This window comes from Pectinophora gossypiella, chromosome 15 (assembly GCF_024362695.1).
Source record: "Pectinophora gossypiella chromosome 15, ilPecGoss1.1, whole genome shotgun sequence".
In the NCBI taxonomy this organism is placed as follows: Eukaryota; Metazoa; Arthropoda; class Insecta; order Lepidoptera; family Gelechiidae; genus Pectinophora; species Pectinophora gossypiella.
The window spans coordinates 12,109,998-12,136,813 of NC_065418.1; the positions used below are offsets into that span (position 1 = coordinate 12,109,998).

The 26,816-nt window shown below is 37.6% G+C and overlaps 1 protein-coding gene across 2 annotated transcripts; it reads right to left on the bottom strand.

Annotated features, from left to right (window-relative positions):
• Positions 1-2,643: 2,643 nt before the first annotated feature.
• LOC126373317 (juvenile hormone esterase-like) lies at positions 2,644-7,137 on the bottom strand. Of its 2 annotated transcripts, XM_050019434.1 has the most exons (4): positions 6,883-6,948; positions 5,679-5,793; positions 3,796-5,105; positions 2,644-3,109 (listed from the first exon to the last, which is right to left on the bottom strand). In XM_050019434.1, exons 3-4 carry the CDS (start codon positions 5,025-5,027, stop codon positions 2,944-2,946), a joined length of 1,398 nt encoding a protein of 465 aa, XP_049875391.1. In that variant the 5' UTR covers positions 5,028-5,105; positions 5,679-5,793; positions 6,883-6,948; the 3' UTR covers positions 2,644-2,943. The 2 variants fall into 2 exon arrangements, with proteins under 2 accessions (XP_049875391.1, XP_049875390.1); XM_050019433.1 differs by lacking the exon at positions 5,679-5,793 and having other exon boundaries at positions 6,883-7,137.
• Positions 7,138-26,816: the final 19,679 nt, after the last annotated feature.

The window sequence follows — 26,816 nt, forward strand, 5'->3', positions numbered from 1 at the left end:
TTAAATTACTATAAAATAAATAAAAACACAGGAGGAGCTCGGTGGCGCAGCGGTAAACGCGCTCGGTCTGCGATTGTTGAAGTTAAGCAACTTTCGCAAAGGCCGGTCATAGGATGGGTGACCACAAAAAAGAACATCTCGAGCTCCTCCGTGCTTCGGAAGGCACGTTAAGCCGTTGGTCCCGGCTGCATTATCAGTCGTTAATAACCACCAATCCGCACTGGGCCCGCGTGGTGGTTTATTGCCCGATCTTCCTATCCATCCATAGGGAAGGCCCGTGCCCCAGCAGTGGGGACGTTAATGGGCTGGTGATGATGAAATAAAAACACTAACACTAAACACACATACACTTAACACTATTACTACAAATTAAATTATTAAGTTCTGAACAGACTTACATTATTATGAATCGAAGAAAACAGAGAAAGAAAAATCTTTACACAATATAGCATCGCGACTGTATTTCTAAAGGAATAAAACGAGACACTATTTTTCCAGAGGGCTGGCAGAGGAAGACCGAGAAGGTCTTACGATGACCAAATTGGAGATGTCCTTAGAAAAGGTTTAACACGATCTATTCTGAACCGGCGGCGTGCGTGTACGAAGCAATTGATGAATGTGATGGAAGCAAGAGAAGTGTGTCAGGATCGAAGCAAATGGAATACTATAGTCTCTGCTTACCCCGGTGGGAAATAGGCGTGAGTTTATGAATGTATGTATGTATTTTTCCACTATATAGACACTGGCCACCGGAACTGAAACTGGTTGAATGTAAAACTGTAAAAATAAAATAAATAAATAAATAACTTACAAATACTTACCTTGCAACCCATTCCATTACATACATAAACAGCCTGTATACGTCCCACTGCTGGGCACAGGCCTCCCCTCAATCAACCGTAGGGGGTATGGAGCATACTCCACCACGCTGCTCCAATGCGGGTTGGTGGAGGTGTTTTTACGGCTAATAGCCTGGACCAACGGCTTAACGTGCCCTCCGAAGCACGGAATCATCTTAATTTTTCGGACAATCAGGTGATTCGAGCCTGAAAAGTCCTTACCAAACAAAGGACAGTCACAAAGTGATTTCGACAATGCCCCCATCGGGAATCAAACCCGGACCTCCAGATTGTGAGCCTAACGCTTTAACCACTAGACCACGGAGGCTGTTAGGTATGCAACCCATTCCATTACCTACACGAAATGAACTTTATCCTCTTTCATCGTTATAAAATGAGACAATTAAACATGTTACGTACACATTAAGCCGTTGATCCTGGATGTTTACTTAAGTAAGTATGTAGGTAATCGCTACGTGCGATGAAACGTCCCTTTGGTGGGTTAATCCCTTATATACGTAGTATTATAGCTACGTACGTACGTAGTATTGTAGCTTACTTACTACGTATACGGGACACTCTTCATAACGCACAATATGATGCAAGCAAGCTTAACAAGCAAGCAAGCAAGCTTGATTTGCCTCTCCCACACTAGTTCTTACTCTAGTCTAAATTGCTGTAAGCCGCGAGGGAGTAAGGGAGCGAGCACGTACTGTTTGTCTCGCACGCACTTAAGCAGTAAGCATATGGTAAGAATGAAATTATGGTAAAGACTGTCCGGGGTGTGACCATGGTTGCGCCACCAGCGAGAAATAATGACAACATCACACACATGACAAAACACAAGACAACACAACAAAACAAACAAAAAACAAATGACAAATGACATTTTTGATGATGGTATTATGATTATGAAATTAATCAGGATTCGGTTGCCGCCAATAAATTTGTTGCGCAACCAGTAGAGCTAACATGCGTAACGTGATAATATTATAGATCGATTCAATAAATTTTGTCGAAATCGATGTTTGTTTTTTTTTTCCCTAACATGCCTACCACGTGATTTTGTTCGTATTTTGACAGAACGACATGACTTTTATGGGTTCCCTTTTTGGCACCATTCGACAAAACGACATAATTATATCGTCAGAATCGATAAAATGACCGTGGCAAATTTTATTACCTTGCGCGTGTTTGTCCTACAGAATGAGGTACTTTTTACAGCTACATACAAGACGGTTGCACCATCATAATGTACATTATGGCCCCACAATTGTGTCCTAGCGAGATAAAGCCCAAAAACTACACCTGGTTGCAAAAATCCCTTTGGGAATACGTAAGAAATCTTAACACGATCCCTAAATGTGATTTACAAACAAACTTCGGTGCAGTGTCAACGTGTTGCATAATAGTATGTAAATAAACGTGGTAAAGTTCCTTGCATTAAACAAAGGTGCGAGAAATCTGAAGATAATGTGTTTCCTTGGGACATTGTGCTTGTTTATCGTGTATGTTATTTCATCCTTGAATGCGCTTGACATGTTTATCTAAGTCAACGTGTATTACCATCAGTAGAAATATGTAACAAGAACGTTGAAACTTTATTATTTTGTGTTTCCTTAATGTCATAGAGTATTTTCTTTCCTAGAACGGGTGAATTTCTTAGCTAGTGAAGTGGAAGTGAAGAACTGTTCTTTATTGTTTTTCTTTTATTACTGTGCCTATATACTTACTTGCGTCACAAATAACAATTCAAGACGATTTAAATAAGTGTTAAACTTACGCAAATAAAAAATGCTGGTGATACGTTGCACAGGCTATTACTGAAAGACCATTTTTATTAAATTCAGTTGTTCTAGAAAATGAATATAACATAAACACACGTTTTAAAGGTTTAACCCCCCTTAGTAACATATTTTGCCCCTTTATTTTGACTGTTGGGCACAGTCCGAGGGTACAGAGCGCACTCCACTGCAAGGTAGTGAAGAACACTCGGAATCGTCGGAACAGAGTGAAACTAGAAATTGATCCGACCAAGAGTTGAACCCGGAGTCTCTAACCGTTATAGCCCAGATAACGTAATTATGAGTAAGTTATTAATTTTTCAATAGTCGATATTAGCTTCCTTGTAAATGTTATCCCAGTAAGCTATACATTTGGCATTCAGATGTTGATCCACTGTCAGGGTTTCTGCAATATCCATGAAGTATTCTTCTTTAGTGTCATATTCTGGCCAATTGACGTTTAGAGACAAATCAGGCGTGGGAGTACTGGAAAAAATACACTGTTTAAAAACTGATTGCAAAAAATCGTTATCTGATAAAGGAAAGGCCAAAGTCTCGTCATATAGGGTGGTCAAGAAACTTGCAAAGGGTCGACACATATGAAAAGAACTCCACTGACAAGAGCTTAGCTCTTAAATTTTGAGTGAAAAACTGTTTGATTGCTAGGGGCGTCATCAATCAATGAGTCAATTAATTTATCACTGTTGACTGCTGACCTTTACAGACGGCGATACGATTCACCAATAATCACCTCGGTCTAACAAAAGACGGTGAAACGCAAACACTTAGTTCATCATGTGCGGATGTCTGTACTTCTAACTACCCCATTGGGAATGAAGTGGTAAGTTTTCATTATGTTGAATAGGTCACGTTGAAGATTATCTTTAGCGAAACGATTAATTGAGATAAAGATGCATTATAATCCGCCGATAAGACATACGATATTTTGCATATCCAAAACAGATAAAAATAAAATTTTTAGTCGGTTTTTATGCAATTATAAAATTATTAAAATAATATAACAAAAGTCATCAAGTATTTACGTAGACTAAATCACAAAGCCTAATTAGCACAGGACAGGTGCATTTTAAGTGTGATTATTCAAGATAATTGTAATTACGCAACGCTATAAATGAATACTTGTTATCATTGTGTTTTTTTTTGTTACTTACCCATACTTGGCGAAATTCGTGAACAGTTTACACGTTTGCTGTATCATCTTGTACGACGAACTATTTTTGTCCAATTTCAGTCTTGCCATTTTCACATCAAATATGTACATCAGATCATCTAAGTGGCTCACTCCTTGAATATCATATTGTTCTCCTAAGCTGGTACCGAAGATGTTCCTTTCCGAGAAACACGAGAATCTATACTTGTATACATTTCCACATTTTGCATCTGATGCGAACTTTATAAACTTGTCGATATCATACAAAAAACTGGACTCGGAGAAATATGTAACCGCTTCTTTTATAGTTTCGATGCTTAAGGGTTTTATACCAAAGAAGTCTTTACGGATTTTCTCTGCCAATTCCAAAACTTTCCCTGGAGTACTCTTTAAAATTATCTTTCCTGGAACCAAACATTCTTCGTATTTCTCATAAATAGGCAGTAAAGTTTCTAAAATGGAAATGCTTAATATTCCTTCTTTACTCGTGTAACCACCTAATAAATCTGCTTTATGAAAGTGACCATTTTTCACCGCGTCTACCGGATGTTCTGTTAAAAAATGGTCTTTGCCGAAATCTTTTTCTACAACAGGCGTAAAGTGGTACATTTTTAAAAAGTTATTGGCATGGTCTTCAAAAGCAATAATATTGGGATTTTTGTCGATGAGTTTATCAACTGGTAAATTTTGCAAGAAATCGAGAAGTTCTTGGGGGTCTTTGGTGTTGCAGCCTAGAAGTTTTCCCAGAGCAAATGCGCGTCTTCTTGGCTCAAATGCCAAAGCCCAATCGCAAATCGGGACACCACTCATGGAAATAACTCGTTTAAATAAACCTTTGGACATAGGAGACAACATGTGTGCTGCTGCGGATGCCCCTCCAGCACTCTCTCCAATAATAGTTACATTATTAGGGTCACCTCCAAACTTGTCAATATTTTTCTGAATCCATTTTAAAGCGGCAACTTGGTCTTTAAGTCCTGCATTTCCAGGCACCTCTTCCGTGTCTAGGCAAAGAAATCCGAAAATCTCAAGTCTGTAATTGATTGTCACTAATACAACGCCATGTTCAATAAGGTAATCAGGTCCGTATAAAGCGACATTGCCTGATCCGCTTTTAAAACCTCCCCCGTGTATGAAAATCATTACGGGTAAAGGATTATGGGGATTTATTTCCTTGGTGTAAACGTTAAGGAAAAGGCAGTCTTCACTGCCGAGATCTATTTTTTCTGTCATGATGTTCTTTTGAGGACAACATTTGCCGTGTTTGTTCGCTTCTCTTACACCTTCCCATGGTAAAGGTGGCTGTGGTGCCTGTAATAACAAGAGACAATGTTATTCATTCACGTAATATATTCGTTGATACTCTTATCTATAATCCGTTAAGGGATGTAGAACATTTTGTCCCTGACTAAGCATGATACGAATAACATTACTATTCCCCTACGATCAGTCAATTCTGTGTATTCAGCTATTGATACAACGGAATAATAAAATGTAAATTGTGTTATCCGTTGTATCAATATGTCAGGTTCACTGCTGCAGTTGTAATCCAAAATAAATCAAAACTCGTAGTCTAAATATTAGTTAGCGACAAAAAATGAAATAAAAACGGCCTATTAAAACAAGTCCCATTACTGAGCACAGGCCTCCATTCGATCACCCGGAAGGGGTATGGAGCGTACTCCACCAAACTTCTCTGCGGGTTGGAAAAAGTGTTTGCATGGGCAACTAACCAACCCATTCTGTAGAGTTTTCAAGGTGTATCAACCAATTACATGAGTCCTCAGCTGGGACTGACGATTTTACGTGTCCTTCAAAACACGGAATGGAATGGAGTTAATTTCAAAATGAAATCTGCCCAATGACTAATCACTTACGACTTACTTTGCCTAAATTTTGTTGTAAGTGCCATTATACTAGGTTTACGTATTGTATTGCAATAACCTCTATTCCTTCAGTGCATCAAGGTGACATTTCGCGAGCGTCCCAAATCTCGAATCTGGAAGTTTCAAAGCTTGACTTATGCAGCTGGATTTATTGAATTTTATCGCTCCGTATTGTTTTGTTGACAAAACCGGGTCAGTGGCGCACAACGGGGAAACTTGGATCAGGGGAAACACTCGTATCTTATAGTTGAGGAAACTACGGGATTATAAATGATATTGTTTGGCTTTGTTACGTCATACACAAGTAAAGTCTTTTACATACGCTGCATCTTGTGATTATTACTAGTGGGTTTATTTTTCATGAACCAGGTTCACCTATTACTTTGGTCGAACAGAAAACTCGTTTACTTAATTCATCTTGCGATGGATGTACTTCTGACTATCCCAAATGGGATATAGTCGTAAAATGATGTTATGTTTAATTTATTTATTCATTTCTAAGGAACACTTACAGTTACACATTTATTTATTTTGAAAAATAAACAAAGCATCAAGTTGTATGTAAGGTGTATGTAACGTGTACGTATGGTGAATCGTGGCTACTAAGATCATCTTGCGATGTAGGCGTGGGTTTATGGATGTATGTATGTCGTCAGTGTACACAGCATTCATAATACGAGTACGTGGTAATTCAACAGCTTCAAAAATAGTAATTTAAAGCTCTAAAAAATACATACGTAATTAAGTTTATGTACGTATGAACTATGTAGTAGGAAAGCAATATTTAGTTCGGTTTGTGTTGCGGGAAAACGCTTTATGCGGGCAGCAGAGGATAGGTCTATGTAGTGACATAGACCTATATGTCACTACATAGACCTATCCTCACTAAAGGCTCACTAGCCTTTGGAGAAGCCTATCTCCAACAGTGGAGGATTTCCTTTTGATTGATGATGAATATAATAGTTTATTTACCCTTAAATGAGCAGATGAAAGATTACGACAGCAGTGTTATAAAGTTAAGGTTCGTGGTAGGGCTGGCAGAGGAAGACCTAGAAGGACGTAGTTGACGAAATTGGAGATGTCTTTAGAAAAAGTTCAGTACGATCTACTCCGAACCATGTGGAGGAAGCAAGAGAAGTGTGAATTCCATAGTCTCTGTTTACCCTAGAGAAAAATAGGCATGAGTTTATGTATGTATGTACCTTAAATCGCAGTGTCCCTACTGGAGGGGCGGCGTACTGTATCCCCTTGAAGCTGTAGTACTGTCCATCACCGGTAGACAAATCCAATATCTCGCCTTCTAACCAACCTTGTTCTACTTCCACCTTCGCCATGTCTTATTCCTGATAAAGGTTTTTATTCCTTTTTAATTTTTTTAAGACTTATTTTAATTTAATATAAATATAGCTATTTATTTTGCCCCGACCTTTTCTTTCTGCACTATTTTATCGACTGTCATTTTATTTTTCTTTATCGATCAAAGAATACACAACTCAAAGATAAACGATAATATTCAGAACGTAGTAACAGTAAAATTATTAACTTTTGTACTCTTATCTATCATAACGTGTCGCAAAATAATATTTATTATCTAAAATCCGATGGATGTCGCAAAGACCATAAAAATGAATATTACTGATATGACCAATTTCGTCCGTAATTAATACATAAACCTAACATACATAACATCACGCCTGCATCCCCAAAGGGGTTCGCAGAGGTAAGCAGTATACCTGTATATACCTACTTCTGGCCAGCTTTCTTTAAGTAATAATAATAATAATAATAATAATAACGTTTATTGAAATAAGTTTTTACATTTTATGCATTGAAACCCTGTCTCCCAAACTAGGCAAACCTGTGTCTTGGGAGACAGTGCCTTCCCAATCTATGTACTTATACTTATAAACTAATTAAACAGTGGCAATACTACGGTATTAAAGTAATAAAAAAAAAAAAATTAAAGAGAAAATAAGTGTGTAGTGTGAAAGTGTAAGTGGTTTGTGTGCGTGTAGTGTGAATGTGTGCATGTGTGTATGCGTATGTGAGTATAGGTTGGTAGTCTCTTGGTAGTTGCACCAATATGCCCTACGGTAGAAGTCCCATGCAATAGGAGGCGAGCCTATTACCATTAATCTCCACAATTCAGAGATTCTGGACACCAAGTAAGTTCGATTATCTATGATCCAAATATTAATTCAAAATTATGAATTTGGTTTTAGAGGTCCAGATCCAGAGTCGAGATTCGAACCTGTGACATCACGATGAAAGTCACGCGTTAGCGAACAAGGCTATCACGGATTTTAAAAAAGCAGTAAAAATATAAAGTCCTTTATGAACTCTGTATTTAACGCACTCTGCATAAGAGGCGAGAAGTAGAGCATTGAGTGTCAAGGACTGAGCTATTCATTTTCTCTTGCTGGCCTAGAAAGGGTACCATTAAAAAAAAAACACGAAACGTGAGAAAACACTAGGTTTATACAGAAAATCAAGATGGTCACAAAAATGCAGAATGAAATCTATTTTGAATAAAGAAACTAAGCTACCATTTTAGGTAGGTAGTTATTTTCACCCTTAGACCTACGATTAGATCTTAATGTTAGAGTTGGTTATTTACTATTAAGATGGATTCTATATATATTTCCATACTTATTCTGTTGTGTGTCTATGTATAATTTATTTATTTTTCTTGTAGGCAGGTGGTATTATTATGCATAGTGTATTTGTATACATATTAAATGTAGTTTATACCCGTGGTTGCTGCACCGTCCCGCGACCAAATTTTCTCATGGCTGATTTTCAGGTAGTGGTTGCCTGGAAAAAAATGCTTTAGAGCAATAAGGCCGCCATTTGTACTGTTGTTAATGTTTGTATATTTTGTTTGTGTGCAATAAAGAATAGTAGATTTGATTTGATTAGTTTATGTAAGTACATAATAATTTACAATCCAAAAAATATAGCGTGAGCAATATAATGTACCCACTTTAGGACTCAGTCGCACTAACATATTTGACATTTAGTGAGACTTCCAGTTCAATTTGTCAAAAAAGTTAATGTGACATGGTACCAAAGTGTATACATATTAATGCTCGTGACCGTACAGACAATACACAAAATATTTTATAAATTATTTATTGGAAAATTACCAGACCCAGATATACGGCGGTGTATAACTTAGAACACTTCCCCAGGGATACGGATGAAGACCTCAACGGTTGCAGAGGCGGAGATGGAAGCCATCGGTACGGCAATGCAGGACGGAAGGGGCAAGTCACAGGAACTGTAACCTGGACCCTTACAGAGGGCAGCAGTAACTGACACTACTATTCAGAGGCGGAGGACAGGAGTCCCATAGGGCTAACATGCGCAATGTGACATTTTATCGATTCTGACGATATAATGAAAATGAAAATGAAATGAAAAATGTTTATTTTCTTTTACAATAAAGCCTTAACTACTGGTGGATTGGGGTCTCCATTTAAGCGACATAGCCTGTGTTTGGAGGCCCCGCTCTTCCATTATTACAAATAAATTGCATGTAAATAAAGCAGTGTGGTAGGTTTAAAAAAAGACAAGTACTACGGCATGCAGATAGAATATATATCAGCACACCCAGCCCTACGATGTATAAATCTTGGGATCAGCACATATTACTAGGACATAACAGGAATAGACTACTGGGTGTATTAACACTAGGTAACATAATTATGTCATTTTGTTGATTGGTGCTAATATGTGAACCCAAATAAGTAATGTCGTTCTGTCAAAATATGAACAAAATCACGTGGCACGAATGTTTGGGGGAAAAAAACAAACTTATCGATTTGGACAATGTTATTGAATCGAGCATTAGTTGTATCACGTTGTGCATTAGCCCTGCTATTACGGCTTTGAAATAGACTACTCTGGGCACCATGCCACTCGCGTCAGAGTACTGCGGGGCGGAAAGCAAAGGGGGAAACCACTGCTTTACTTTTCCCTAGAAAAGTAGCATAAAGAATGCTACACCGGCAAGAGCGTGGCTCTTAAAATAGTGATGACGATTGAAAACTTGGACTTTTATTAAAATTCGTGCCCATTAGCGACATTTCAGATATAGCTAATTTTTATACCTAATATAAAACCGGAACTACTTTTGTATAATATTTTATCTTGTTTATACTTTGCACCGTAGCGTGATATTTTGTTGATAAATAATAGATAATTATAAACATTCGATTGACGTGTACCAAAAAATAATTGGTTGTATAATTTAAGGATATTATTGCGTTTACGAATAGGGAAAGTTTGCCTAGTCATTAAGATGTATAATGTTATTTATGTAGAAACGATAAACCGCATTTTAACTGAAATTATATTCCTAAGGTACCTAAGGATTTCCTGGATGAAATTACCTTAACAATGAGGCCGCTTTATTGGACCAAGGAGTATAAGTAACAATGATTTCTTATTTACTAATATTATAAAGTTTGAATTCAGAACTATTTCAGAACGCGGGAATCAAAACAAAAGAACAATAAAGTATTTATTTCTGAATTCAAATTATGATAAATATAGAAAAAATAAAGCATTTTTTTAAATAGCACCTATTTGTTATAAGTTTATAAGTAAAACCAAAGGAGATGCACGTAAGAGTATAGATATCGGTATCTCACGAGAGTATAAAACGCATTTTCCAGTGGAATGCGTCGTCTCGAGACAAATTGTCGTGAAGTGTATTTACTCTCGCGGGCGTGCTCAAGAGCGCGCTGCGAAAGTGATGTTCCTATTTGCCCGCTTTTTATAAAACTGGAAAACTTTACTTCTCTGTTGAACTAAAGTAACATTGGAGTGAAGAAAAAACAGAGACTGCGTTTGTTGCTTATGACGCGCGATGGCGTGTTTATGTACGTATCTAGATACAAAGTTTTCTTTTTATACTACTTATTTTATTAGGTAATAGCAAATTGCATGGGGGAAGCCTTTTCCCAGCAGGGGATCAAGTGAGCTAGTAATAACATAAGCTCACGACTTTATCCCATTTGAAGTAGTCAGAGGTAAATCCATCTTAAGATGAACTAACGTACCCACATCTCACCGAGCTTTCTAGCTTTGAGCTAGTAATAATAATCCTATACGAACCGGGATTGTCTTTGGGTGCACTCCCATAGTGCATACAAGGATAAACGCCGGTTGGTGTCACAGCACATTTAGATCAAATTGTCTTAAAGGAGGAACTCCTTAGGCCCGAAATATGGAAACGCCATACATAATAATCCAAGTTGTAAATGTTTGTTTCCTTTTGTTGGTTGCCTGGAAGAAATTGCTCTAGAGCAATAAGGCCGCCCAAATTGTACTGTATTGTATTGTGTGTTTTGTCTGATTGATGAAATTTTAGTTCTGTGCAATAACGTATATTTGATTTGATTTAATAATAATAGTAAAAAAGTCCGGGACTCATCATCAGCCAGAAATCGTTCCCTACTGGATATAGGCCTCCCCCAAGCTCTATACAATGACCGATCCTCTGCTGCCCGCATCAAGCGTTTTCCAGCGACCTTCAGTAGGTCTTCGGTCCACCTTGTGGGGGACCTGCCCACGCTGCGCTTTCCGGTCCACGGTCGCTATTCGCGAACCTTACGGCCCCACCGGCAGTCCGTTCTACAAGCAATGTGCCCCGCCCACTGCCAATTCAGTATAGCGTGGTATAGCAATTGTTTGAGCTTTGTCGTGGACTATGTCCACCTTGTGTTCGTCTGCGGATCTCCGCGTTTCTAATTCGATCACTCAGACCCCAAAGATAGCCCTTCCATCACTCTTTGAGTGACCTTCAGCTTTCTCATGAGGCCCATAGTTAAGGACCACGTCTTCAAAATTCGATGTAAATAACAAACTAAAAGACAATATCTACTGGTATAAATATACTAAAATACGTCCGGAACATAAAATCACGTCCGAAATCCCTAATGGACTGGGCAGAAGTACAAGTAATCAAAGATAATTCTGTTGAAACGAAGTCTTAGGACGTAAGAGATCAGCCTATCACCCGTAACAATTGTTCTGTTTACCACGTCACGTATCCAGGAATACAAGCAAAGAAAAAGAAAAACATATTAATAGATATTATAATTAATTTGTGACGTATTGTTATTTTTCAAGAATTAATAAAAGGTCTTGTTAAACAAGATATATTATTTTAATTTATAATAAAATTTTATATATATATATATATATATATATATATATATATATATATATATATATATATATATATATATATTTAAATTTTTACTTGCCGTAAACCGGACTCTGTTTTACTATAAAATTTTAAGACTACATTATTTTTCTATCTGTCTGTCTGCGGAGGTCAGTGTTGTTCTACGGTCTGTCTGTCTATCAAACCTTTAAAGAGCTATTCAGTCTTCCATAGTAGCCCTAACAACTAACATCAAGTATATTTTGGATCACAAAAGCATCATTACCAGACTCCTAAACGATCCCTTAGAAATTAAAATAATTTTCTTAATTCCTTACAAAAGAGAGGAAGATTAAATTTTGCAAATTCCATTTAATATCGTTAACGGTTAGAAGAGATTTTCCTACATTGTTTTAGAGTAAAGCTGAGCTTTTTGGATTATCTGTAGCTGACCTAGATTTAAGGCAGTTTTGGCCGGAATTAAGGCTTTCGGGCCACTGCAGGCGGTGCAGACGGATATTTATTAGACCAGAGTGTATTTCAATCACTCGGAACTGAAAATAAAATTTTAGTGATGCAGTAAACGGCTAATAGAATGGACTAGTGCTAACTCGTTATTACGTCATAAATTCTAATTTAGAGAAAGAGAGATAATATTTAACCGTCAACTTACTCACCTATTACTCCTGTCTGTTTTTGTACCTTTACAGTTCGAAGTTGGTTACGTTCTCATTGTGAGGTCACAGCTTTAAATACCAACACAGGCCTTATCCAATTATTTTCGAATTCATGCTTGGATCATCATAAATGATTACGACGGAAACGACCGATCCGTTCGATCAGATCCAGCGTCTTTTTGAGAAGAAGTTCCATGACCTCCTGGGGATCCATTATGTGTCCCCAGTGCTCGTCTTCTACTGTGTATGACAGCCTCACGGCTGCTCAGCAGATGCAATGACGTCTTATCCTCCCTTAAACAGAATCTGCATAAAGGGGACTCGGTCAGCTCCTTTCTATGTAGGTGCTAGTTGAGACATGTTATCAGATTATTGTTAACAGATAGAGAAGTCTAAAAATTATGGTATACTAGCCAATTTGTCTGCAGCCTACAGCCTAGAATTTCATAGCCGTCTAGAGCGCGAAGATTTCAGTAGACATAGAATTTAGCTTGTCTGATCTGACTGCCGGGCATATCTTAAATGACATGGTCTGCATCATAAGCATTCGAATCCATTCTTGGTTCCACTTCACTAACCATGCACAGTCATCCAGAAAAACAAGCAATATTCATATTCATATAACTTATTGGTAATAATTCGTAATACACGTCAAGATCAAAATTAGTCACAAATTACAATATTAAAAATTAAAATAGAATTGTTACATCAATACATTCATACAGATAATGTACCTACACAATATTTGAACTGTACTGTCCAGTACCTAAATCTAAATTACAAATTAATAAATTCATCGTAACTGTAGAACGTGTGCTCAAGAAGCCAACGTTTGAGTCGCGATTTAAAACAAGGTATAGACAGTGCGTCAGTGACGTGTGTCGGCAGTACAACATGGAATAGCAAGTGTGGTGGGTTTTGCGTGGTTTTCATTGTATTATAGTATTTTATGCAACAGTTGTATAAGAAGGGTCAAAAAATGCGAGTGGCGTGAGTTGCGATGTGAGCCTTGGCGAACATCGCAATAAGAGACGCCACGAGCATTTTTTGACCTAGTTATACAACGTTGCATACAATACTTTTTCTACGACGACGTAATTTTAAATGAAACCAAAATTTTCCAATTTATTTTCCAACGCGCGGGTAAATGGCGGCAAATGTATACTTTTTTTTTATAGTATATCTATGGCACCAAACAAAGTAAAGGTGCCAGTTTCCAGGTCAAAAAAAAAAAAAACAACAACAATGCTTTTTTGGCGACATTATAGTACAGTTACACTTTGTAAACAATGCTTTTATAGGCCATAGAGCGTACACTTTTTCAAAGAGTTTAATTATGTATGTACTTATATTAGACTTTTTGGTTATTTAAATGCCAGATTAAAGTAGAGGAGTAGAAAAACGAATTTATTTACTTACTTATAGCTTGTTTTAAGTTTACGCGGTTATTATCATAATTAAAACACATAATAACGGGTTCTTACCGCGTTTAAACAAGCGGCAAAGAAAGTGGGTAGACAGATATGTCTGCCCGTAGAAAATTATGGATCTACCTACTCCACTCCAATCTCATCAGTCATCCCGTGATCATGGCACTTGCAACAGTGTCGAAATATCGGGAGTCTCATATCCCCATTTAAACGCGGTAATAACCCGTTATTATGTGTTTTAATTACTTATAGCTACGAATCTCCCAAGTTCAAATCAATTCTTTCTAACGTTTTTCCGTTACCGTTCTAACGGGTTTCATAGCGTCCGCTTACTTAACCTAAAAATTTGACAGGTCCAGTTTTTCACCGGATCGAACCATCCGACACTCGAAGTGAAAACCTGCCCAAGTACAAGTTACGTCACATACCTTAAGAAACGTACTTCTCGGGAGTGCGGGTCTCTTCCTTATGTGAACCTTCACCACAGAGCACGTGTAATCATTTGTGAGTGAAACATGAATTCATCAGCTCATTTTCTCCTTAACATTTCTGCCCAATTAATTATCAAACGGCATTTCCATCTCATTTAAAGTACTAAAATAGCTGGTACAATTTTTTACAAGAAATCCCTCCCATTCACCATGCGTCGTGTCGTCGAGACCGAAGCGAGAAATAGATATTGCTTTTTACATTTTAGGGTTCCTTAGGGAGCACGATGGAGTCGGAAGACTTATAAGTCTTGGCTTCAGTCCAAGAATTGCATTTTGTTCAATATAAAATACTTTATTGCTCGCAATTAACTAACAACGAGTGCCTTCCGAAGCACGAATCATCTTACTTTGGAACAATCAGGTCATCAGTCTGTAATGTCCTAACCAAACTAGAACACAAAGTGATTTTTGTAATATGTCCCCACCGGGATTCGAACCCGGGGCCTCCAGATCGTGAGCCCAACGCTCAACCACTGGACCACAGAGGCCGTTAAAAGTTGATAATGTTCTATGAAACGACAAACGAAGATAGTTTGGTGGTATTACAGACTGACTGTGTTTGAATTGCAAGACAGCAGCAAAGTTGCAATACAGTCGAATTACCACCACATTTTATTGCAGTTAGATCGCAGTTTTGTGAGCGTCAGAATGATTGGTCACTTGGAAAAGGTATTTAAAGTTGAAATGGTGTTCAATCATTGCTTCCCTATTGCTGCCGTTTAGTGCGTTTTACTAGACAATTACTTCCAATCTTTTTTCGAAATCAAACTTTAAAATAACATTTAGAGATGACGGGCCATCTTCTTCTTCTATCGTGTGGGTTGTGAGGTGGAGTAACAACCTCATCAACCCTGGTATCAGGGTTACTATTGAGTCACCAAAGGTCATAGCTCGTGTTACGACTACTTACTTACATCAGTAAGTAGTAACCAGGACCAACGGCTTAACGTGCCTTTCGAAGCACAGATCATCTTACTTTCGGACAATCTGGTGATCAACCAGTAACCGGCTATTATAACGTAACTCAGTTTCTATATACGCCAACGAATGGCTAATCATAAAATCTTTCTATACGGAAGAGGTACCAAATGTCTATTATGTCTGCTCCAGACCAAATACAATTTATTAAAGTAATCTGTTACTCGGACTTCATAATGTTCACATGAAAACATTTTACGTCGTCCTACAAACTTTCACTTCAGATTTATAGTCGAAAGGGGTGTGAAATTCGGCGTAAAAAAATGGGTTAGCACAAAGATAGTTCTAGAATAAATTCGCGAGTTTGAAGAAACGGGGAAAGTTCAACTTACGGCTGAGTGCAAGAACGTTCCTCGGCTTATGAATATTTTACTTGCGTCCGAAAAACTTTAAAATTGAGGTTCTCAAGCTATAGTTGACACGCTTATTATAATACAAGAAGGTTGTCTTCGTCAACTTCTTCGATGATTCACTTAAATATTTAACTATGGGTTAAAACATTGTTTCGCTGCAAGGCAGTAAATATTTGCAATATTCTTCTTCTTCTTATCGAGTGGGTTGTGAGGTGGAATACCAACCTCAGGGTTATTACTGAGCCGCCAAAGGCCCCTGACATGGCTCATGTAAGGACTACATACTTACGTCAGTAAGTAGTAACCGGGACCAACGGCTTAACGTGCCTTCCGATTTTCTTAATTTCGGACAATCAGGTGATCTGCCTGTAATGTCCTAACCAAACTGGGGATCACAGAGTGATTCCAGGAGCCCAACGCTGAACCACTAGACCACGTAAGCCATTTGCAATAAATTAACATAAATAGAATCGCAAATAGACAGAGAAAAACTTGCTATGATTTCTAAGTGAAAGTGATGAACCTTTATACGGGCAGATTCTCAGAATATTTATTTATTTATTCACAATTTACGTAGACAATATCGCCATATTACAGTTGATTAAATTATGAGGGGATATGTCAATAATCGGATCATCCATCCATGACATTTCCATTTCATTTGAACATATTTGGACTATTATAATAGCTTATACATTATTTCCAACAAATCCTTCCATTTACCATGCGCCGCGTCATCGAGAGCGTATCGGGAACTGGATACTTATTGGTTTTTGTATTTCAGGGTTCTGTAGGGAGCAAGATGGAGTAGGAAATCCTTCCATCCAGCAGTGCCATTATTTCGGATGATGATGATGATAAAAACTAGAGGCAAGCGAAGAGATGAGTAAATGAATGAAACACTTTTTTGCAAACACATAACATGTACAAGGAAAATCTAAAAATCGAATGTGAGCAAAGGCGACCTTGTCGCTGATGATGATGATGATAATGTTCATATATATTCAATTCATCTCCGCCATGCTTGGGCATTGCAAGCTGTTTCACCTGGTTGTTTGAAATTCTGATGATTCTGAGTTCCGGAAAGCATTTCTAGTCATTGGCTACTTTTTATTTAACTGAATTATCATCCCCCTAGTATTATGCCGTTTTCACAGGGTTTAACTTAATTGATTTAATTAACATTTTTTATCGCATAAATAATATTTGACAGGTAAAATCGGACTTAATTCGTCACATGCGCCATATGACAGGTCTTCCGCGATTCTAATAATAAAATAACCCTGACAACAGACGACAAAAAACGAACTGTCCCTGTATCTTATACAGAACCTTCACTAAACAACAACGTTTAAACTTACCAGCATTTTTTTCGAGGTATTGGCAGTAAGTAGTATCGTGGCGCTCGGTTACAGAAACTAATCTCCTTTAAAAGTGGGTCGTTTATTAAAAATCAGTATCAGTGCCGTTTACTTGGGGTATCACGTAAAATGTTTCAATCTTTTAAGGTAATGCTGTCATCGATATTCTAAGGGAGTTTCCTGTTGCAAACAGTAAAGACTTTGGAAGCCAGTTGTAACAGTTCCTAAGTTATTTTAAAGAAATCGTGGTGGATCATCTCTTCCGTTATTCTGGAAAGAGCTTTTTTAATGAGAAAATGTAACCAGTTGTAACAAGCAGTTGTACTACGGTTTACATAGGGTTGCCCTGTCAATATACCTACTTAGTTTCTGTATTGTTCAAAATCAGTGGCACCCAATGAATAAAAAACAATATTGAGCATTTAATAGATACACAAAATACAATGTTGTTACAAGAAGCGGAAAACCTGTGTCTACTTGTATCAGGAAATGTAATTTTCGTTTTGAGTTTCCTCAGATTCATCTATTATTAAATTACAGACTATAAAATTTTGTAATTTCCATGTTCAAATTTTCATATTTCTGTGCTAAGAACGACCTACACATGTGATATTAAAAGCGTTCCCGCTGGTAATAATGCGAACGAGTGATGAGCATGACGGCTAGAGGCTTTTCATATTGAAGTTTTTGTAATCTGTGATATTATAGCCACTGCAGTTGGGAAAAAGGGAATGGAATATTATAGACAGGGCGTGATGAAAGAGGAATTAGGTTCATATCCTAGGACACAATGGTGGCGCCACCGTGGTGGCCTTTACTAGCACTTGCGCAGTAAGGCGCCACGCGATTAGAAGTAGACTTTGTTTAGTCTCTTGTTTCCCGATTTTGTGAGGTTAAAGTGACCTTACTAGGCTGGTAAATCTTCAAGCAGAATGATAGAAAAATTGAAGAGAGCTTAGTCAAGTTTTACGACATGCCCGTTAAGACAGTTGTTTACCTACTCCCAGAACTGCAGCAGAGTGCGGTTATGGTGCAGTGTAAAATGAACATTCACTCCGGTAAGTACTTTTCAGCTGGTGTGGAGTGTCGTACAGAGCGTTAGTACGAGCCGTTATGTGTACCGACTGCACGAAAGAGAGGAAAATAATGAAGAACCAACACAAGTTACGAAAAATCTCAATACCTATAGAGACCTCAAATTCAGTTGGTAACAAGTGACACTTTTAATTCCCAATTTGTATATTTGTGTAAATAAATGTATGCAGGGTGGCCAAGAGAGTTACGTTCAAAACGAATAATTAGATAGTGGAGCTCATTAGCTACCAAGAAACACCCCCATGTATGTTCAACGATTGTTTGCTTCAAATCTGTCTGGCCTAAATATCTGTTCTTAACGTGTATAACCAAGTAAAAACAGCTGCAAGAAAAACTTTAGCACAGGGCCCTGGACATTCTTAAAAAAAATGTACGTTTCAGTATTTGCCTGCTTAATATTGGTTCACGGTTATTTATGGTTATTATAAGTACTTTTTCACAAAGTTTAAATTTAATTCCAGTTTCAAATCTATCTAAATGTATTTTTTCTTAAATCTTCTGAGAGAATAAATTAATTTGACTTTTAAGACGATGATGGTAGCATTGGAAATGATATCATCTGAAAATAGTATTCTTAATTCAAATTATTATTACAATTATTTAAGACATTCCGCTACACAAATCGACTGATATTATTGCGTAATACATATTCCACGCCAGCAAAGATTCGTCCAATCCACGTCGTCCTAGAAAATCAACTTCCTAAGTACATAAAACGACTGTTCCTTTATCAAAAGGCTGACAATCAATACTATCAGTATCAATCATGAAACTACTAAATCATGTTCAAATAAACCTTCCTAAATCCCTTGTGTCCTCTTCTGTCATACCCTTATCTCTATGGATGATAGGGTGGCAAGCGGTTTTCAGAAGTGTGGAATGCTCAACGACGTCCATAAAGTGAATAAATAATGAATGTCTAAGTTAATAAAATATCGTTGGAAACTGTTCACGCCCTTAAATACCCTCGCTATAATATGTTTCGGTTACAATATATGGCATAAGTGAAGCCACACCATTCGGTGATCGAAATTATTATTTTTGACATAGATAAACTAAACTAAATGAGCTCTACACATTTTTGCCACTACTTGAAGGTCTAGAGAACCTACAAACAATAGAAAATAATTATAAACCTTTCCTATTTTCTTCAGGTTTACTCTGGGTTATTGACAACTCCTATTGAAATGTACTTTTTATTACATTTTTAAAGGTTTATTTCCGTTTATCTATACTTATAATAAATCTGTAGAGAGGTCAATTCTGTACATTAAATATTTTTTCAAAATAACTATCAGGGGGTGATAAGTGGTCGATACTGATGCCAAAAATGCAATCAGTAAAATTTTTGTCTGTCTGTCTGTCTGTCTGTCTGTCTGTCTGTCTGTCTGTCTGTCTGTCTGTCTGTCTGTCTGTCTGTATGTTCCTTATAGAAACAAAAACTACTGGACGGATTTAAATGAAACTTGGTACAATTATTCTTCACACTCCTGGACAGGTCATAGTATACTTTTCATCACGCTACAATCAATAGGAGCAGAGTAGTGAAGGGAAATCCTTTTGTATGAAAAATCTAAACCACTCAAGTTAGACGTTTGAAATTTGGCATGCAGATACCTTAGGTACCGTAAAGGTGCACTAAGAAAGGACTTCCCGAAATTCCCACGAGAACGGGAATTAGCGGGAAAATCCTTTTGTATGAAAAATCTAAACCACTCAAGTTAGACGTTTGAAATTTGGCATGCAGGTACCTTAGATACCGTAGAGGTACACTAAGAAAGGAATTCCCGAAATTCCCACGGGACTGGAATTAGCGGGAAAATCCTTTTGTATGAAAAATCTAAACCACTCAAGTTAGACGTTTGAAATTTGGCATGCAGATACCTTAGGTACCGTAGAGGTGCACTAAGAAAGGACTTCCCGAAATTCCCACGAGAACGGGAATTAGCGGGAAAATCCTTTTGTATGAAAAATCTAAACCACTCAAGTTAGACGTTTGAAATTTGTCATGCAGGTACCTTAGGTACCGTAGAGGTGCATTAAGAAAGGAATTCCCGAAATTCTTACGGGAACGGGAATTAGCGGGAAAATCCTTTTGTATGAAAAATCTAAACCACTCAAGTTAGACGTTTGAAATTTGTCATGCAGGTACCTTAAATACCGTAGAGATGTACTAAGAAAGGAATTTCCGAAATTCCTACGGGAACGGGAATTAGCGGGAAAATCCTTTTGTATGAAAAATCTAAACCACTCAAGTTAGACGTTTGAAATTTGGCATGCAGGTACCATAGGTACCTTAGAGGTGCACTAAGAAAGGAATTCCTAAAATTCTCACGGGAACGGGAATTAGCGGGAAAATCCTTTTGTATGAAAAATCTAAACCATTCAAGTTAGATGTTTGAAATTTGTCATTCAGGTACCTTAGATACCATAGAGGTGTACTAAGAAAGGAATTCCCGAAATTCCACGAGAACGGGAATTAGCGGGAAAATCCTTTTGTATGAAAAATCTAAACCACTCAAGTTAGACGTTTGAAATTTGTCTTGCAGGTACCTTAGGTACCGTGGAGGTGCACTAAGAAAGGAATTCCCGAAATTCCCACGGGAACGGGAATTAACGGGAAAATCCTTTTGTATGAAAAATCTAAACCATTCAAGTTAGATGTTTGAAATTTGGCTCGCAGGTACCTTAGATACCGTAGAGGTGCACTAAGAAAGGAATTCCTGAAATTCCCACGGGAACGGGAATTAGCGGGAAAATCCTTTTGTATGAAAAATCTAAACCACTCAAGTTAGACGTTTGAAATTTGGCATGCAGATACCTTAGGTACCGTAGAGGTGCATTAAGAAAGGAATTCCCGAAATTCCCACGAGAACGGGAATTAGCGGGAAAATCCTTTTGTATGAAAAATCTAAACCATTCAAATTAGATATTTGAAATTTGTTATGCAGGTACCTTAGATACTGTAGAGGCGTACTAAGAAAGGAATTTCCGAAATTCCCACGGGAACGGGAATTAGCGGGAAAATCCTTTTGTATGAAAAATCTAAACCACTCAAGTTAGACGTTTGAAATTTGTCATGCAGGTACCCTAGGTACCGTGGAGGTGCACTAAGAAAGGAATTTCCGAAATTCCCACGGGAACGGGAATTAACGGGAAAATCCTTTTGTATGAAAAATCTAAACCACTCAAGTTAGACGTTTGAAATTTGGCATGCAGGTACTTTAGTAAACTTAAAGCTTAGTTGCAACAGGATATTACAAAATTCCCACGGGAATGGTAGTTAGCGGGAAAAAACATTTGTATGAAAAAATCAAATCTAAATAAAAGGAGAAACTGACTGACTCAGTGACTGACATATCAACGCATAGCCTGAACGGCTAAACGTAGGCATTTGAAATTTTGAAGGGACATAGCTTAGGTACCGTAGAGGTGCACTAAGAAAGGAATTCCCGGAATTCCCACGGGAACGGAAATTAGCGGGAAAATCCTTTTGTGTGAAAAATCTAAACCGCTTAAGTTAGACGCTTGAAATTTGGCATGCAGGTACCTTAGTTAACTGAAAGCTTAGTTGCAACAGAATATTGCAAAATTCCCACGGAAACGGCAGTTTGCGGGAAAAAAACATTTGTATGAAAAAATCGAAACCGCGTAAGATAGATGTTTTCAATTCAATTCAATTAAATTATTTATTGCATTCCATGTAGTACAATGGGGTGTTACATAGGCATAGGAACTAAAACATGGACCCTGTAGGGCACAGCAACGTTGAAGGAAAGAGAGGAAGTGTGTATTAAAATTAAAACTCAATGAACAATCAATTTAAAAAAAAAATCAATTCAATCAATTGATTCAATCTAGCATGCATGCATACCTTAGTAAATATAAAGTTTATTTTTGGCTGTATTTTGAAAAATGGGAGTTATTGGGAAAAAAATTGTATGAAAAAATCTAAACTGCATAAGTATGCACTCCCACACACACAAAGATCTCTCTCTTATATAAGACGCCACGCGGACGAAGTCGCGGGCAAAAGCTAGTTTGTAATAAAAATACAGCAACTTGGTAAATACGTAAGTATGGGAATGTGTATTTAAACAATAATTTAAATAAAATACATTGTTATTTTTACCTCTTGCGGCACAATGAAAATTTAGAAATAATCAAAAAATTTAGAAAGCTTCAAAAAATAATGATAAATGAGAAAAAGACTAAATTATTTTAGTTTTCCACTAAATGCGCTACACGGTACGCCATCTAGATACCAGATAGAAACTAGACTAAGGTCCCTACACCCTTAATCACCAAAGCCATTTAAGTGAAGAATAATTGAATTGAATTATTTATTGCTCTATAAGTAGTTATTATTATTGAGTAAGTAGTAGATTTTCACATTATTTTTTTATGTCGCTACGACTTTCATAATTGGTCTTTCCATGTGTAACGAAGAAAATTTAATTTACTTATATAAATTTGTAGTCTGTTTTGGTAAGAAACTGCCACCTGAATTTTGTAACGGTTATAACCCAGGCTTATTACGGATATAACTGTAAGTAACTTAGTTCCGAGGCCTTCGCTTATGTCACGGTTAGTCCTTGAAAAATATTATATTCGTCTTTGGGTTTCGATCTGGCTTAAAGAGATATTTGAATTTGGAAATCGAACGTCACCATCGTCGTCAATTGTTTTGAGCTGGCACACAAGTTTGCGGGGGCATGAAGTTTTGGCGCCAAATTAGATCACGCTACGAAGAATTGGAGTGAAGAAGTTTTCATTTTCACATTAATTGGGTATCTAATATTAATAAAAAAAAGGTCATGTCAGTGTCCTTTCGCGGCTCGAAGTCACCAGGTTTACACCCATACGAGACAAGAAAACTGGTAAAACAGTAAAAAGGTAAAATACAGAGGTTTTTTTTCATTAGTATGGATTCCCGTAGATTGCTTCATAACACCATAATCCACCGTCCATTCAATTCAGAATACAAAGTGTCCTCACAAACAAACAAACTGGCCATCCCTACCCGGGGACGTTTTTATTAAAACTGCAAAAACGACAAACAAGGGTTAAGCACGAAATGATGGCTCCATACGCCGCCCGTTCCGTGTAAACAACCCTTTCATTTGCCGTTACACGATACACTCCGAGGTTTTGTTTTTCAAACGTCTGTGTACCGTGCAAAGAGAGCATCGTCGAGTATCACTATGTAGTGTTACGCGTTGATTGGCGAGATGGTACATATTTGCACATACATGCAACAGTTTGATTGAAGTGGCAGCAATTTTTTGTCAACATTTTGGTATAACATATACATCATAAACTCACGCCCGTAAAACCTAATTGGGTGGGCAAAAGTGATCAGAGACAACTAGCTAGTGTTGATATACGAAGTTCTAAGACGAATATGATGAACCTTATGGTGTCAGGGGAGCCTATCACCCATATAAATTGTTCATTATGACTTTGTGGGTGTGTTATTTATTATTAAATTATTATTATACTTATATACTTCTGCCATAACATTGTATTTTTGAGTAATTAGATACCCAAGTAATGAGAAAACAGATCACGTTAAATTTCGACAGCACCATTTATATTATTTTTGGAGAACGTAACCTGGAAATTCCTCCCTCATCATCATCAGCCCATTAACGTCCCCACTGCTGGGGCACGGGCCTTTTCCATGGATGGATAGGGAGATCGGGCCTTAAACCACCACGCGGGCCCAGTGCGGATTGATGGTTATTAACGACTGCTCATGCAGCCGGGACCGACGGCTTAACGTGCCTTCCGAAGCACGGAGGAGCTCGAGATGAAAACTTTTTTTTTGTGGTCACCCATCCTATGACCTGCCTTTGTGAAAGTTGCTTAACTTCAACAACCGAAGACCGAGCGTGTTTACCGCTGCGTCACCGAGCTCCTCAATAAATTCCTCCCTCATTTTGCTTTAAATAATAAATAAATATTCTATTTAATTTCGTTCACAGAGTTGCCCGTTGATAATTTGCCATAGATACGATAAAGTATTATACGACACACGTACCAAAGCTATATTATAACGTTTCAACGTGTGAACATAAAGTGAAATATTTTACGTGGAAATTCAACCAGCATTATGGGTACATTTGCACTAGGTGCGATCGGAGGCGGGCTTTTAAATAAGGTTATTTCTATATAATTTGATTTATTTTTAGTTTTGTTTAACTGTTTAAGTTTTATTTTTGTTTCGTTTGTTTAGTATATTTTTGTTCTGTAAGTAACTGTTTTGTTTATGGTGTAAATATATAATATTTATTTTTAATTTTAGAAAATAATTATATATAGAGTAGAAACCACAAAGTACCAAAGTTGTTTCTGATTTTTTCCCCTCAAACTTGAGGCATTGAATGAATACTGTTTCTTTTTCCTGAAATTGTCTATGTCATTAGCACCTTTTTGTTGACTTCCCTTTTTATTTTCCCTTAATATATTAGTGTATTAAACCCACATCACGTTTTGTTTAGGGTTGGGGTCCACTTATTTATGGGGACATCGCGTTTATCCCGTAATATTACGGGGTCCGCCTACTTAACGGGAAGTTATTGGCAAATTCAGTTTTTATAGAAGCAACGGCCAAACTGACTTTCTAACCAGAAGGGAAACCTTCTGAATTACAGATTAGGTCATATAATGACTGCATAGTACGTAGCATGATTAAAGTGAACTATACTTACATAAACTCATACCCGCGGTACCCAGTGGAGTGGGCAGTGTCAAGTTCCACAATCATATAACAACTTGCAGCTTCTTTTGACACGAAATCCTGGTGGTGGCTGATGAACAGACGCCGTGGTCTAGTAGTAAGAGCGCTCGAGCACTCTCGATCAGGAGGTGCGGGTTTCATTCCCGATGGGGACATTGCCGAAATCACTCTGTGAGACTGTTTTTCTTTGCTAAGGACATTGCAGGCTTGAATCACCTGATTGCCCGAAAAAGTAAAATGATCCCGTGCTTTGGAGGGCACGTTAATCCATTGGTGATGAGATTCTTGTATGCAGTGTCCGTGGCTAAATAACTGAAAGCGTTCTATGTTTTTTTTTCGCTCCCTGATATTTTCAACACGTTCACTGTGTAACTAAAAATTTGATATCAACCCCTCACGTGCAATATTATTTGTCGATAAACACATTGGAATTTATGTACATGTGCCCCACATATGAGGCATGCAAGAATGAGTTTCAAATTTATTGCCCCATATGTGGTTCATATACAGTGAATGTGTTAACATTGTTATGTATAGGAGCCTAAACGAAGAAATGTAATCCACTGTGTAATTTGAGTCGTGAATATCATAAATAACACAGCAATTTGAATCGTGTCATAATAACAACATTTCGGCTTAACAAACTACTGTCATTAATATCCATTACAAGACGCAATTGCAAAATTAATGCGTCCCACCTAAAGTTAATTGTTTCAACAATCAAGACATGGTTATCTCATAGTTTCCAAGTGATGGTTTCCATGGAAACGTGAAGTGTATTCTGGAGTGAAAAAAACATAGAAGACGTTCAGCTGCCTGTCTCTCCTGGCGTGCAGTCCCATTTCAAGAAGGCAGCCTTTCTCGCTACGTCTGCTATTTTAGTTTCGGAACGCAGCGTGGTGTTTCGGATCCGATCGATCAATTATTCTTTCTAATTGTCTTTTGTTTTGTATTATTGTTTTTTCTGTGTAACAAAGTATTTGTTATGTTATGTTTTGTGATGGACGATAAAATTGTTATGGCGACAGGCTCATCCCTTGTCACCATATATCATGGTTCATCATACTCATCTTAGGACTAAGAAGTCCTAAGATGTGATAATAATCAACAGTAGTGCCTGCATGTAGCGGCGCTGTTGTATAAGATTACTTATGGCTCTGCTCACCACGCTAAGGATAACAGGTGTGGGTTTATGATGTTAGGGACATGATTGTGGTCTACCAACTCTAACAGCCTCTTAAATCTAACGGCCTTCGTGGTCCAGTGATCGAGCTTTGAGCTCCCGGTCCCACATATAATAAAAATCACATTGGCTAGAAAATTGCAGGCTGATTACCCGATGGTCTGTAAGTAAGATGGCGTCTTGTTGGTTATGCAACCAATATGATACTAGGCGAGGTAGCGTTTACTGTTGCGCCACCATTGTGTCTCAGACAGATACTGACTTATGCTACAACCCGGACACTTCATACAATAAACTTCGTTTTACACAGACACTACACTTTGACGTTGTCGTACACGCGCATTTGTGTGTGTGACGTCTGACGCCCATGCGATTGAAGACTAAAGTAAGACCGAGCGTAAACCTAGCTCAGCTGCTGTTGGGGAGTGGAGAGTTGCCGTTCTATGCGTAGTATTATTCCTTGTGTACTTATGTATTGCGTATATTTTTCCTCCAACAAGAATGCGAATACTCATTCATGCATACTTTATTCGCATTCCATAACTTCAAAAACTCTTCTACAACATGCTCTGGCCAGTAGAAATAATTCGATTATACCTTATCGACTCCCAACTGCTGACTTGGTTTCTTAAGAAGTTCCGAAGTTTTATC